The following is a 16403-nucleotide window of genomic DNA, read 5'->3' as shown; positions in this document are numbered from 1 at the left end:
GTGACATCTCCCATCTGATCTGCATTTTAATTATGTCACCTTCTGAATCTTACTAGCCTGAGTTAAATTCCTTGAAGCAGGAACTTTATCTTACATGTGGGTAAAACTTTATGTATTCTGTAAAAACTAAACAATAATAATCATGAGTAATAAATAATAAAACAAATTCTGTTCTCACACTGCAGTAAATCAGATATAACTCCACTGAAATCCATGGATTTACATTAGAATAAAGATTGTAAAAGACATTCACTTAATAAAATAATTACCAGTTATGTTATTGCAGAGTTTCAATATCAAAAAGAATGTCTATCAAATTGAAAATCTAACAAGAGATGGATTTGTTTCATCTATCAAAATTATGCTCCATTATTTAGTTTCTACTTTTCAGGTCCTTTATTTCTTTAAACTGCCCAATCTAGTTATCTGAAAATTAAATTCTCTAAGACTAGGGAATATATTTCCAAAAGTTAACAATCACAATTCCCAGTTGTTCAGCACTGGCAAATTTCACATCATAGTGATTCTGGAGACCATTGAAATCAAGGATGATGAAACAAATCAGTACTGGTTGCTTCTTTACTACCTTATATGATATGTGACTTCGTGTATCTGTATATATATTGAGGGAAGAACAACTGTAATGAGATAACATTTAATTAGGAGAAAAAGATGGAGATGAAAGTTAAGGAAAAATCAAATCTAAGCTCATGTAGGAAACAAATTCAAATCCAATTTTTGTTTTTCTACAGTGTCATGAACATTTTTATGGTACTACTCAGTTTTAATTGGGGTATTGCAGTCTGTCACTATTTTTAATCCAATTGCCAAGATTTCCTACCAGTGCATCCCCCAATATACAAGATTTAATTAAAAACTGAAAATGTTACAATTCTGAAAATGTGCACAGCTTTTCTCTTAGAAGTTGTGATCTGCATACATTTATCTTGAAGATATTTTGGGGACTGAGGTTGCAAAACATGTTGAGTCTATTTGAGCCATGTGATGGAACTGTTACCTTGGCAATAATTTTTTTCCTAATAAAATAGATCATTGTTTAAAAGAGCAAACTATTGGCTTTTGATATTGTGGTTCATCATCCTGTGTCTTCAACTTTTGTCTCATTCTGAAGGTCACCATAAGTTGGTTCTCATTCAAATTTAATCAAATTAAAAAGTTAGTTGGATGTTTTTTATAATATTTGTTACAACAATCTAGACTTAAGACGAAGGGCTTTATCTCTTAAAAACTACAACCTGCAAAAATTAAACATTTCAGTTGTTTAAAAAGGGGATTTCATTTACAAACTTTTCATATTGGAATGTTTCAAAGAGATAAAGACTTCTTGTGACATTTGTAGGCAACTTGAATCTTCAGTATAAGTCAAGAGAAAAACTGAGTCCCTGTTCAAACTAAACCAGATGCCTTCAAGTAAATAACACCTTATATGGCTGAGACAACTATTTTCACTGGTCTGAATGATCTTCTCCCAGTAATTACAACAGAGAAGTAATGAGGCAAGTACCTCATCTACTTCCTGTTCCATCTCACTCCCTCTTCCAGTATCCACAACCATAATCTTCTTTGCTAAAATATTTAATTAGGGTCAAATCCTGAAGTTGTTACTTATTTTTATTCAGTCTTTACTAAGGCAAAAAAATCTGTTGTGAATTAATCCATTTAGGGATGAATTTGGCCCACTGGGAGTAATGGCTGAGTAAGGAGTGACTAAAGAAGTCAGGGTTTGGCCAAGTAATATTAAATGTATTCATTTTGGAGGATTCAAAGTGCTGTACTAGGGTTAGAAGCTCTTACAAACACCACAAGGATGACCTATTCCCTCACAGAAATGCAGCCAACTCAAGGATGAAATGTAGTAGCTTAATTAGGATACCAGAGTATGACACAACACATACCAAATTCTGCCCTCAGTCATAAATGCATACCTCTCGCTGAAGCCAATGTGCATAGCAGCTAAGTAATGTAGGACATAATTGGGCATGATATCCCTTTCAAACTGAAGGGGTTGTACAGGATTTAGGATGTCAAAATGTAATTACCTGAGGTAAAATTTGGCCAAGAAATTGCAGTTAACTTCTGCAAAAAAGCACCATGGGATCTTTCTCACAAATAGAGCCTGAATTACTAATGGAAACCTACTGGAAAGAAGAAGGATAATCAAAATATTTTCATGTTAGTTATTTGCATTTGTGTGTTATCATATAAATTAGAAATATATTCCTAAGGAGTGTATAAAAGCAGCTGTGATTGTATCACAGACCAGTGGATTGGCAGGAGATCTGCGAGCTGCATGCCAATCCAGTCTGTTTTAATTTTTACCATAACAATTAGAATGTCATATGGCATCACTTTTCAGGGATGTTGATAAAGTTTGACAGATCTACATTTTAACTAAAAACTCATTTTCTTTTTTCTTTTTTTTTAAACTGACTTGATACTGAAAAAAAAATCACCAGTGTTTCCTAAACAAGGGCTGCAAATGATGATGAATCCCAGCTCCCAAGCTGGGCAAATTGTCAACATGAAAATTAGGGGGTTTGTGCATTCATAATATGTCACACTGTCCATCTGCTCTCCTAAGTCCATTCTTGTGAGCAAGCAGGGGATTGAATAGACAAAAATGCTACTTTCAGAAGCCCTTTAAAAGTGGCTGGTCACCCAGCCAAGGAGCAGGAATTTGGGGCCTTTTAGAAGGAAATGGTCGATTTCTTTAGTATGAGTAGAAAATATTAAATAAAAAACACAATAATTTTCTAGAGAAGGGCATAAATGTTGAGCCTCTCAACCATGACATTGTCCCTTTGTCTGTGTGATACATCCCATGAAACATTCAAATGCATGCAGTGATATTAGGCCATACCCTCTGTAGGCTTCAGACTACTTTTTAAAAAGTGGGTAAATTTCAGAGCTAACATGGCTCAGAATATTGGCCACTATGAGTCATATCAAAATTGAGATTATTTCCAACTAGGATCACCTCAAATATGAGATCATCTCAGAATCTGGCTATTTAACTTTACATGTTCATAATTTTAGAACTACTCCACCATTTTTGTTCAAACTTGGCTTGTTCTGTAGATCTCATTGATACTTAAAATCAAGAAAGTTCTGAAAATGGTATATACTCTATTATAACATACAGTATATAAGCATTTGAAGTGTTTAAAAATCCAGTTCATTTTATATTAATTTATAAATTATTGATCATGATATAAAGAAATAACATACTTGAGGCATAAACGCAGCGGAGCAGAGTTAAGGGTAGACTTTACATCTTCATTCTGCATTTCCTAATATTCGGATGCTTTATTTTTCAGTCTTAATGTTACATTAATGTTAATGTTAACCCTTTGCACAGAATTGTAATAAATGGGATCTTGTTAGATAATTGATTACTGAGACATTAGGTGGTCAAGTCCAACTTGGTTTATTTAAATCAGGTTGCCCTGACTAAAGACATGACAGCATGTTACATGTGGGCTGAGGTCTTTTATAGTCCTTCTGCTCCCTCCTCCCCTGTTTATTATAAATTTACAATACAGCTACTGCATAACTTAATATTGTTTAACTACTATTAAATGTCTACTTTGTGGTTATTTGTTTAGACAGTTACATTTAATACACTTCAGATTTTCAGTGTACAAAAGATTACAACAAATTTGGCTAAAGGAGACAACAACACTTCTTAATTAATTACTTATTTTTCCCTTTGCAGTTGGAACATTTTATACTTTTGTGAGATTTACTTAAAAATACAAAGAAAGGCCATGATGGGCCACATCAATTGTCCATCTAGCCCAGTAACCTGTCTCTAACAGTGGCCAGTGCCAGATGCTTCAGAGTGAATGAACAGAACAGGCCAATTTTGAGTGATCCACACCTTGTGGTCCAGTCCCAGCTTCTGGCAGTTGGAGGTTTAGGGACACCTAGAGAATGGGGTTACATTCCTGACCATCTTGGCTAATAGCCATTGATAGACCTATCCTCCATTAATTCATCTAATTCTTTTTTTAACCCAGTTATATTTTTGGCCTGTGCATTATGTGAAGAAGTACTTTCTTATATTTGTTTTAAACCTGCTGCCTATTAATTTCACTGAGTGACTTCTAGTTCTTGTGTCCTGTGAAGGGGTAAATAACACTTCTCTATTCAATTTTTTCCACCTCATTCATGATTTTATAGTCCTCTTTCATATTCCTCTGCATCTTAGTCATCTCTGTTCTAAGATGAACAGACCCAGTCACTTTAATTTCTCCTCATACGGAATTTGTCTCATGCACTTTATAATTTTAGTTACCCTTCTCTGCATATTTTCCAATTTTTTGTAGTTTTGATTACAACCTTATAACTTTCCATTTGAGTAGTCAGAGCAGATTACAAGTATATATGTTTAAGCATCTGCAAAAATAAGTGTGCAAAAATAGATTCTGACCTTCATAAGCAATATAAAACTTGCTTGCTAATATTTTTATTTTTCTAAGCCTAATTTTGCAAAGCTTTATGGAAGTTTTAATTAACAGTTTATATTAAATGCTCTAGGCTTATGTGTTAACAGAATAAACACAAACCACAGTGTGATACAGAAAGACAGATAGGCAGATGGCTGTATAACATATGGATGAATGAAAGAAAGCTAGTAGATCAGATCTGAACCCCTTATTTCTCTGTGGATAGATCTGAAACACAAGTTCCAAACTAAATTCTACAATTTTATTCTTTCTAGTTTGGATACAAAAGCAAAAAAAGGTTATTTTCTGGGTTTGATTCAGATACGGCAGAAATCTCACTAAGACAGTTCTCCTCATAGGATTTTAGCCTAAGAGCCAGCTAGTCTATGTCATTAACCTATATTTACATCTTAATATATGTATATCTCTATCCTTATCTAAAAAGGGAAGGAAGGGAGTGTGATTCTCATGGTTAAAAAGCTTTGGGAGTCAGGACCTCTGGGTTCTGAGATTTTTCTCTGATTTGCTGACAGGAAAACACTTAACCTCTCTCTGTGTCACAGTGTACTCATCTGTAAAACTGATATAATAATATTTCTCTTCCTCACAGGCTTGTCGTGAAGCCTCCTTAATTTGATATTTTAAAATGCTTTGACAGCCTCTGATAAAAAGTAGTATATTAGATAAAATAAAACAAGTTGACTTTGGAGCTAAGGATATTGTGCACCAGAGTGAATGATATATTGCAAAGGAGAACTTTTTGCTGTGCCCTCAAGGAGATGAGGAGCAGCAGCAGATGAAACATATTACCATGCTAGGTTCAGTGTAGATTGCCACTGTTTACATGGAGATGCTTACAATATGAATGCCCTTTTATAACAACTATAAAGTACAAGAAGCTTCCAGGCAAACATTAATCTAACAATCTTGTAAGGATCTTAAAAAAAAATGGTTTCATTCTGCAGAGATAATTCCCAAGCAATTGACAACTACGTAGGCCACAAATTAGAAAAAATGGTGTTGTTTTGTTGTTTTTTCTCTCTCTCTCTTTTTCAGTCTCTTTCACAAAGATGGAAATGACTGGGAGCATTAGTATTCTGACGAAGAGAGTCTGTGACAAAGAGCATGACTGCAGGGCCTCCTGACTCCTCTATGATGCTGCCAATGATATAGAGGAGACTGGCTCCAATTGCACCGTTTTCGAAATAACCCTAAGATGGCACAGAGAGAACAGACAGAGAGGCAATTCACAAACACAGGCATAATGTTTTTAGTTTCCCGGCATTAAGTTATCATTTTGCCTGGAAGAATGATACCAGGTGAACACATATTTATCCTCTTGCAGTGATTGTAGATATTAGAGAATGTTTGTTCATTTAAAGAAAGACCATTTATAGACATGTGTGGTTACATCTTATCTTCCTTCTGCATGTGTTTCACTGGCAGGATTTGGAAACCTCATGCAGGATGTGCTATGGTGCTTTAGTCAAGTAAAAGGAACTATTGACATAGGAGTCACCGAAGGTAGGTTTATTTTTCCTTTTGTTGCTTTGATCAAAGAGAACTTGTTTTTCATGTACAGCTTGCTTGATCAATATTGGGTTTATCTTATCACATGTTGTTGAGTAAAATTGCAAAAGAGGAATTGAGCAGTGCTTCCTTTCTCTTCTATTTTCTTCAAATATTTATTCATTTTAAAAGGTAAGTCATCAAAATTAGTTAGCAATCAAATATACATATTATGTAATTATTGCTTAAATGGATTGATAATTTAACAACCATTTGTAAAATACATTTATAGTAGCTCTTAGTTCTTATTCACAATAGCATCAATAGTAGGGAATTAATAATGCAACCTCCCCACAAAAAAGTTAAAATTGGAATCGGTTTGATTTGATTTCTGGATAATACCATACTAACGTACTATATACCCCCATATCTGGGGATAACATAAATTAGAGTGCATACACTTTTACAGATATGCATTAGTGCAGGAGGGATTTCAAAAGCATCTCAGGGATTTAGGAGCACAAGTCACGTTGACTTTCACATCCAATAGTGTTTAGTGGGAATTGTGCTGCTTAGGCACTTTTGAAATTCTCCCCCCCAAAAGCACAACCAGAATCTCATTTCATATTTGGTCAAATACTGGACACATGGAAATAACATTCTGCCATGGCTGAATAGAACACAGGAACAAATAAATACAATTTTACTGATCTTAAAGTTGTGTGTATTAAATTTATCCTGTTCCCTCCTTTGTTTATTTCATTTTTTTTCTTTTAACTCTCATTTCCTCTCCATTGCCCACTTTTGTTTTCTGTTTTATCTCCCATTTTGTTTTTATTGCCTCTTTTCTGTCCATTATTTTCTTTCATTCTTGACTTCACACATTTCCTCTTACATTCAATTTGTCCTTTGTGGAGAACTGAGAGTGCCATCCCACCCCATATCCTCATATTGCTCTCAAGTCGCCAACACCCTTCCCTGCATTTTTATTACCTCATTCTCAAAAACGAGTTATTAATTGTTTGCTCAGAAATTCTAGTGCACTTTTTTCTGGCATAGGAAGGCTAGATATCAGATGATGAGAACCCCATCACTCTATCTTCAGAGGGCTTTTATGGGAGGAGATTCAAGTTTCTGATCTGGGTTACTGCACTGATCTTTAATGTTTAGAGACCTGGGTTTCCTTCATGTTCAAATTATCAGCTAACATGAGTTTATCCTTGTGATCATATCACAAAATCAATACATGACTGACGGTTTAGACTTGCGTTTAGAATAACACATGAGGATGTTGCAGATCAGGACTAAGTTGCACTGGCAGAAATGTGTTGTCAGTCTGAAACCAGTATTACTGCATATAGCTTTAGACAGTGAAACTGGCATGAGTGGATTTCCTCCAGTGGAATCACTTTAGGCACTAGAATGATGCACGGGAAAGAATTTGCTGAAAGCGGTGCCACTGCCTAAAAGCTCTTTTCTATGGGCACCAAGGTACCAAATGCAGGAAATGAATTATTCTGTTGTGGTGTTTTTATTTATGTTTATTTATTTCTGGAAAGTTAGGGTTTCTTTAAAAGCATGGTATTGTGAGAAATGTGGTTCTAGGTATAAAGACAATTGATTCAGCCCATGTCTTGGGTAGCCTCTGGTAACAGAGTTCCTATTTCCTACCCTGCTCCCCAGGAAAAGTGTCCTTACCTATGGTACCGTTGTATATTCTTCCTTGAGTGATTGCACCCATTGTTGAGATGGCTTGGTAACATGGGAATATAATATCCATCATCCTGAGAGCACAGTGTTGCATGAAACACAACAAATATTTAAAAATCTATTAAATGGCTGCAAAAAAATTAAAATCAATTACAGTCAAGGTCACTGAATTCACATGCTGCAATGTGGTTGCAAATCTGTTTGCATATGGTCTGAGCCTTTCTCATACAGCCTAGATATGGAAAAATTATTTTACTTTGTCATATCTATCTGCTTGCCAGTCCAAGATAAATAAGAATGATGGCTTTTTTTTTCAGCTTGTAAGCCAATGAATGCTTTAAGACACTGGTTTTCAACTTTTGGGTGTTGACACCTCCCCCCAGACACACACGGCAAATAGGTCCAGGATGGTAGGAGAGGGCTCCTGAAACTTTTCTTCTATTGTAATATGGGGCCACAGCATGGAAAAGGTTGAGAGCCACTAGTTTAGAATATGTATGCAATGCAACCACCAGTGAAACAAGTGATCATACAGATCATCAAAAAATTGGTCAACAAGTAAAGGTGGCCTTAAATAAAAGATCAAGCATGACTGGGTAGGAAGCCTTGGGAGGTTATTAAGAGGTAGAATTTATTATTATTGGTGGTCATTGGTGCTGTTTCATTTTGGATGTATATTTACAATGATTCCACAGCATCCTGCACTTCAATGAGGTTATACAAATATATATCACAAAAGTGTTTAAATGCTTCTGTTTCAGCAGAACTCCATCTTTTTAGTTTTAAAAACTTTATTCTGCCATGTGCTGCAGTCTTAGGGGTATATTCTAATCTCTCATCCTCCTAGCTCTTGTTAATGTCAATCTTTTGTATCTTATTTTCATGAAATACAATCTCATTGATTCTTGTGAGGTATGCAGTTATGTGCCATTAACTGAAAGGAGATGTTGCCATTCTGTTTACTGGGTACCACACCTTTAAGTGCAGAGGATTCTAACTTCTACAGGGCACCTGGGTTTCAGATCATACACAGAATGTTGCAGAGAGACAGTCTGTGCACTCGCTGTCTCTCTCTCTCTCTCTCTCTCTCTCTCTCTCTCTTTAATTTAATAATTGTTCTTTCTTTTGTCTGTTGTTTTCCTTAATCTGAAATAAAAGTAACCTAGCGTGTAATACATGTTTTGATGGACTCAATAATATAATGGATCCTTTTCATTTCTAACTAACATAATCTTCAGAGTAAATGAGATATTTTATACTTCAGAGGGGCCTGAAGTTATCTTTTTCTAGTTGTAGAGATAAACACATTGACAAGAGTAATATAAAGGTACCAGACAATTACATTTGATATACTACATTGTATCAAAGCAAATTTCATTCTGGAAAATATAAAACAAATTTTCAGGAGTCTTGCTTCAAATTGGTTTAATGGGAATTAGCAACTCAGTGGAGAATCCAGATATATGCAAAATAAAGAGGCAGGGTTTCTCCCAGTTCTCTTGAGGCTTCAGAATCCACAGCCTAGAGTCATCATGACTTAAAAATGTCAGCAATATTAGAGCAACTTCTCCAGATCTCACTGTGGGTAATGCCACTGGGGAGAGCTATATGTGGTAGATGCTGTTGTCTTTAAAAGGCAGCATAATGAGATTTGGGGCTGCAGTGCAACTCCTGTGATCTGTGTATCACAGAATAGTGGGTCATAGGCTCTTAGCATGTAAATCATGTCTTATTTAATTATTCAAGTTTAAAACATAGAGATAATAAGGAGTTTTCTAATGGAAAATAATATATAAATAGTAATATTTAAATTAAAATGACCTTAGTATATTCAATTGATCTTTCTAGTGCCTGTTAGGAATACTTTGTCATTGGATGCTATTGGATTCAAGAAATCTGCCATGATCAACAGCCGTTCTCATTGAGTTTGAGACTTTTATTACATGTGCTTGCACAATCTGTGTTTGCCAGGTCATCCAAATGTGTAACTGATAGCTCAGAATCAAACGTTTCAAATGGCGAGTAACTGTCTGCAGACTCATTGATTGGCTCTGAGCCTTGCCTGTTGTCTTATCATGTTGGTTTCCTTTTTGTGTTGCTTGCTAATTAAGTGCAATGCATCTCCACATTTTTCCATGTGAACCTACATGTTATTTGTTAATGGAGCATAAAAAACTGAGCACAAACAATTAAATAGATTCAAACCACCATAGGGTTACTTATATTGTTGTGTCCAAGGTATAAAAGGTAGAACTGATCTCTTTCTTGGGAAACTTTTGAATCTATTTTATATTTTTAGTGAAAATAACTTTTTTTTTCAGTCATGCACAGTGTAGAATATTTTTATCCATAAATTTGTTGTAAAAAGAGAAAGATTTTTGTAAATGTCAGTGCCATAGACAGGACTGCTAGACAATATTTCAGAGAAATAGTGAGGCTATCTTGTGCCCTCTTCTGAAGCTGTGATGGGAATCTTGGCAGCAGAACTGATACATTTTCAGTGCACAAAAGTACGGAGAGTAGGGGCTGGATGTGGAAGCTTATTTCAGTGCAAGCTCTAGTGTACAGAGGCAAGAGGAAGCAAAACTGGCGTTTATTACATGAGCATAGGGTCTGCTGTTGCGTTACCCTCTCCATCCTCCCTCCCTATTGCATGTCAGCATCCACACAGGTTACTTCATCTACTCAACTGCCAGTGTGGAACAATGCTTTACCTGCTCTGCAGTTGCAATGAAATGGGAGGTAGAAAGGGAAGATTCTGTCCAGAACTTAGCCTGGCTACTTTGGTTTGAAATAGGGTTCAGGACTCTTATTTAATCCTTATAAATCCACTATTATCAACCAGACCGATACCCTGGTTTTGTTGGGGGTGTCTTGCCCAGAGGCAGAGCAGTGATTTTTATAATTTTGCAGCCCTTTCTCTGGAGTAACTAAGAGTTTTTGACATTACAAGGCAGTTAAAACCAAAACCTGATCATTGTTCAAACTAGTTAAGTGTTGAGCACTTGTGACTTAATCAGCCTCCCTTGCAATTTACAGTTTGAGCAAGTATGAGTTAATATTATTAATTTTTAAAACAAATGTCCATAGTTTTATTTATTTTTTATTTCATTACCACTCTTCTTCCTACAAACCTTTTTCAAGATACAGTTCAAAGTAATTTCCCCCCAGATGACAGCATAAATAATTTCTTAGACAGGACTTCCATAGCTCACTCCTTTGATCAAGTACAGTAGGTAATTTCAAAGCTGGCAAAGCTAAACAAAGTACCATCCTTCTTTCCTGGATTTCAGACACCCTGTGTGAAATAAAATGCAGAACCCATTTGTTTGCATAGTTTGGTCTGCTTACTGAAAATTTGTTCTTTTATCAACATTTTCTCTGAGTGTGCACAGGAAGTCTAATATGTGGACATGACCATAGGACCCTTACTTCTTGGCTGAATCCAGAGATAATACTCAGCAAAATTCAGAACTCTAATATTCCTCCTTGCCTACAAGTCGGTATGTCCCACATCAGTGGGAGTTCTGCATACATAGAAATAAGAGAATATTACAGCTGAGATACAAAATATAGCTCAGAATGCAGACAGTTTTGACTTAACCTTCCGATTAGGCGGTAAAGAGCATGCAACACAACATGTTTGGCATGTTTATACCACCTGATAGCTTTTATATTACCAGTAGTTCTTGTATTGACTTATAGCTTCAGAGGAGGACATTTAGTTTCCCACTAGTAGAGTACCACTTGCACAGTTACTAGAATTTGTGGCTGGAGGGGTTAACCAGGAAAATGAAACACATAAATAAAGTAGTGGATGGATGCCTATTCCAGCTAGTTAACCATACTTTAGCATGGGCTTCCGGAAACAAATAACACTCCTCACCCCCACCCCTTGATATAAGCCATTGCTAGGGTTAATAGTGAAAGAAAGACCGTGTTTTGAAAAAGTGCCATTTATTGCTGTATCTGATTCTTCTTACAGGTGTAACTCCATTGGCTTCAGTGGATGTACACCAGTGTAAGTGAGAGCAGAATCAACCCCTTTGCATGTAAGTTAAGGCTTCTTGGAGAACTGGATCTAAGAGTTCTGACCACAACCATTTATTCTAGCATTGATTTTGCAATATTTCTTAGACTAAGGCTCATTGGTGTGTGTGTGTGTAGGGGGACCTGCATGGACACTTCTAAGCTTAATTACTAGCTTAGATCTGGTATCGCTGCCACCATCCAGAATTTCAGTGTCTGGATCACTCCCTGTCCCCCCCAAAACCTTCCCCTCCCTGGGTAGCCTTGAGGGACTTCACCAATTCCCTGGTGAACACAGATCCAAACCCCTTGGATCTTAAAACAAGGAGAAATTAACCATCTCCTCTCCTTTCCCCCCACCAATCCCTGGTGAGTCCAGATCCAATCCCCTTGGATCTAAAAACAAGGAAAAATCAATCAGGTATTAAGAAAAAAGGCTTTTAATTAAAGAAAAAGAAGGTAAAAGAAAACCCTCTGGAAGAGATTAGCATACCAGCTACTCTCACAGACAACAGATTTAAAACACAGAGGATGTTCCCCTGGGCACAAATTTAATTACACACAAAAAAATACCCAAATACCCAATTTGATTCTACCTCTAATTGCATAAGACAGGTTACAAAGAAATAAACATAAACCTCTTTATTCCTTTCTAAAATTGACTACTCTGATAAGAGGCTGGTTCCTTGATCTTTTTCACTCCGGCTGAAACTGAAACTCTAAACAAAGGAAAAACTTCCCTCCTTCCTTTTGAAACATCTTGTTCCCCCATTTGTCCCTCTAGTCAGGTGTTAGCTAGGCTAGATGAACTTTTTAACTCTTTACAGGTAAAAGAGGCATTAGCCCTTAACCATCTGTTTATGACAGTGTGTGTGTGAGAGAGAGAGAGAGAGAGAGTGAGATACAGAGAGAGAGAGAGAATCTCCCTACTTACAGCTGTAAACACTATGTCCAGTACTATTTTTAGGCCTAGGCCCTAAAGCTGTACACAGATTGATAAGTCAAAGGGACTTCTTAGCTGTGGGGGATGGAGAGAAACAGTTCTAAAGCACCACAGTTTCACAGAAGGCCCTAATAGTTGCACCTGCACAACTGCTCACACCCACTGGCACTTGGCAAAACTCACATTGACATCTGCAAACAGGGAGTTAAATGTACAATTGCTTGTTTTACATGGAGAAATGTTTTTTTGCAGTCTCAATTAGGTCCAGACTCTGCAAATACTTTGTCATGGAAAGTATCCTGTTAGAGTCAATGGGACTATTTGCAAAAAGACGACACACGTGTAGTTCAAGTTCAGGCTTTTTGTCCTTACTTTCCTGGCCCTTCATAGCTTTACTTCTCTGACTCAGCCAACCTTGTCTCCTCTTGTGCTGTATATACTGCCTTTTGCTCTGCCAGTTATGCAAGCCTTGCTTGCCTGTTTATCTGTTTCTCTCCAAAATATTTCTGCCCTTTCTTCCAGACTGCTCCCATGCAGGGAACGCATTTCCTGCGATGAGCTGCTAAACCATCACCCTCAGTCAAATCTCTTCTTAATTTTCACTTCTTCCATGAAAAAAATTAGCCAACTAAGAAATAAATATTCCTCAGATACAATTAATTTAAAAAATAAAAAGTTTTCCTTACTCCATCATGCCATGACTAGTACTCCCCGAATAACCTGTAATCCTTCTGATGTGACCCCTACCCTTCAACCCCATCCCCACCCTACTTGTTACTCCTTCACTATGTCATATCTAATATTCATTTGTAAACTCCTCAGGGCAGGGATCATGGTTTTTATCTATTTTGGGAGGAGCCCAGTTTACACCATTAAACATAGGTAATAAATATATTTGCTAGTACAGTCATTGGGCCCTTTGTTAAAAGAATATGAGAATTGTTAAAACAAGATGTGTTAAAATAATGCCTGCTGTGTTTAGGTTTTGAAGGTTATATGGAATGTTTCACCTTACCCATAGCTTTTAAGGCCTTTGTTAACTTGTTATCCAAAAAATAACATATAGTTTCCTAGAAGGTTGGATGGACACAGGGGTTAATAATGGGATATAAAACCTTTCACATTTAGGTTGTTCAAAGCTTGCCCTTCAGCACCTATTGAAATTAATGGAAAAACTCCCATTGACTTGACTGGGAAATGGGTCTGGTCCATTGTATGTAGTAAGCAAAGCTGGTGACCTGTTGAAATAATTAGTGCAGGTACAAGTGGACCAAGTTCCATGTCATATTAATCACGGGCATAATCATCCACCTGGATGTCAGTGGGTATGCCTACTCTGCAATAAAAAACATGCAGCACTGACTCTCAAGAGTCGGTGTCAATTGACTCAGGCTTGCAGGGCTCGGACTGCGGGACTAAAAATTGTAGTGTACAAATGTATGGACTCAGGCTGGAGCCTGAGCTCTGAGACACATCCTCCTTGTGGGGTTTCAGGACATGGGCTCCAGCCCAAACCTGAAAGTCTACTCTGCAGTTTTTAGCCCTGCAGATTGAGCCCCGTGAGCCCGAGCCAGTTGACCCAAGCCAGCTATGGACTTGCCAAGACATACCTAGGCAAGTTTGTGAGTGAATGCGAGGAAGCCTGCATTGGCCCCGTCCATACAATGCATCATGTGCGAGATCTCATCTGTGGCTGAGGACTTCAATTTCCAGTATTGCCTATCTGGCATTTTACATGAGGGTTTAGATTCATTTACAAAAATAATAGATGACTTCTTATAAGTGCATAAAGTTAATTCTACACGCTTTCTTAGAGATGTTTGCATATTAGAGCCAGAGAGACATATACAACTGTCACTAATATACAAAGATGTACTAATATACAGTACATTATATGTACCATGCAGTCACTTAATTTAGTATTGTGATCTTGATCTTGTGAACTAAGTAAGATGATAGCTGCTTTGGGATGCAGTGCTGGTGAATTAATAAGTGGCACTCTTCCTTCTGAGTCAGTACTGAAACCAATGTCCATTGGTGTTACATGGTGCTATGTTGCTGGAAGTGCCATCTTTCAAGTGACACATAAAACAAAGCCCTTCAGGCCAGTTGGGCCAGATTGTCTTGCCTTCGTCAGCCCTTTTGCAACATCATGCAGATGCACACATATACGTAGTGTGGGAGTATGCAGTGAATGGATGGGGTTACAGTCAGAATAGGAAACAATAGTGCTCTGACTCTTCACAGCTGGTGGATAGCTTCTTAAGGACTATTGCCAGCTGACATAGTTTAGCTAAGGCTCCAAGCTGCTCTAATTTATACAGAGAACTGGGCTGGCATAAAAGTAACCCCAAATTCAGGAAGCGTAAATGACTCATTGGCAATTCACAACTACATCCACAGTTCGCAGTGCTCCATTAGGGAGGGTGGGCTCAAGAGAGAACCTAGGCTTTAGTGGTCATTAATGATCCTGGGGAACTATTTATAAGAATTGGAACTAACTTCCCCTCTGTCATTTCAAGTGGATATGGCATTCATCACTGTTATGTAGTGTTGCTGTTATCTGTTAAAACAGCTGTTTTATTTCACCCCAGAAGTGCTCACATAGGAATATATAAAGTGCTTTGGGATGAAAAGTGCTCTATAAATGCAATATATTATTCGTATTTTGTATCTTGTTTCTTGTGATATATTTACTGTAGAAAAATGGTTCTGAAATAGTGGCCTGCAATGCACTTTCATGTGATTCTGTCACAATGAAGTAGCATCTGTCAGTCTTTGCATTACTTGTAGCCCAGCCCTGGAATTTTTTTGAGTTCTCAAAAGCTTTTTTTTAACAAACTAAAATGAAAAGAAAAGTATGTTTCTCCATGCACTGGCACAACTGTTTCATGTCTCTTGGTTGTCTTTGTATAAACACAACCATGATTAAATTTGCTGATGACAAGAAAACTGGAGATCCCTCCACACAGGTGGACAGGACCAAACTGCAAAGTGACCTGGAATGATCAGAGAAAAGAAGGATTGCAGGCAACAAAGGCAGATTTGGTCCTAATAAATGCACAGTCCTATACCCAGGGAGAGGAAATAAATAGCAGCAGTGAAGGTGTGGAACAGGGAATGCACTCACATATCTGTGTGAATGTCTCTGTCTTAAGAAGTGGTACACAAGGTGAACAAATGTCAGAAGCACTGATCTAGGTGTATTTGCCTGAATGCTGGAGGCCTCCAGGATCAGCTGGATGCTAAAGCATTTGAATTACAGCACTGGTTGAAGAGAGTCAAGGGCATAGTAAAATGTACTTTCATAATGTGGTTTAATTTTCATAATGTGGTTTCTAATAGCCCTTTTAATATCCCTTGGTTACTCCCATGTCCTAAATTGCTGTAAAAATATTAACCAAATACCTGACTGCTGTGAAAGCACCTAACAGTACCCTCATGTGTGGGGAAGACAATGTGCTCGGTTTGAGATTGCTCTCACTCTTACTGAGGCATTTGTGACTTTACATTCGCACTGAAAATTGCTTGGTGCTGAAATTACTGTTTTGTGTTTGTGTTTTGCAGAAGGATACAGCTATAAAAGCTAAAATTAGTTCGTGTGATCCTCAAGTCATCAGTTACCACCAAACCTAGTTACATTCCCCTTCCCACCGCCCCCTCACATCCTTTTGGGCTGGTTGTCTGCTGTAGGTACAGTTTGCAAAGCATGTTGACATCAATTGGAATGAAAGGATCCATAT

At 37.3% G+C, this 16403-nt stretch overlaps 1 protein-coding gene across 1 annotated transcript in view; it reads left to right on the top strand.

Annotated features, from left to right (window-relative positions):
- Positions 1-5667: 5667 nt before the first annotated feature.
- PPP2R2B (protein phosphatase 2 regulatory subunit Bbeta) overlaps positions 5668-16403 on the top strand; it is a 330603-nt gene continuing 319867 nt past the window's right edge. The window contains exons 1-2 of the mRNA XM_030573339.1: positions 5668-5788; positions 5916-5993. Of these exons, the coding sequence (XP_030429199.1) occupies positions 5779-5788; positions 5916-5993 (88 nt within the window). The 5' untranslated portion in view covers positions 5668-5778. The remainder of the gene's footprint in view (positions 5789-5915; positions 5994-16403) is intronic.

This window comes from Gopherus evgoodei, chromosome 8 (assembly GCF_007399415.2).
Source record: "Gopherus evgoodei ecotype Sinaloan lineage chromosome 8, rGopEvg1_v1.p, whole genome shotgun sequence".
Taxonomy (NCBI): domain Eukaryota; kingdom Metazoa; phylum Chordata; order Testudines; family Testudinidae; genus Gopherus; species Gopherus evgoodei.
Note: the sequence above shows the minus strand (reverse complement) of the source record. Positions and strands in the feature narration are given on the sequence as shown.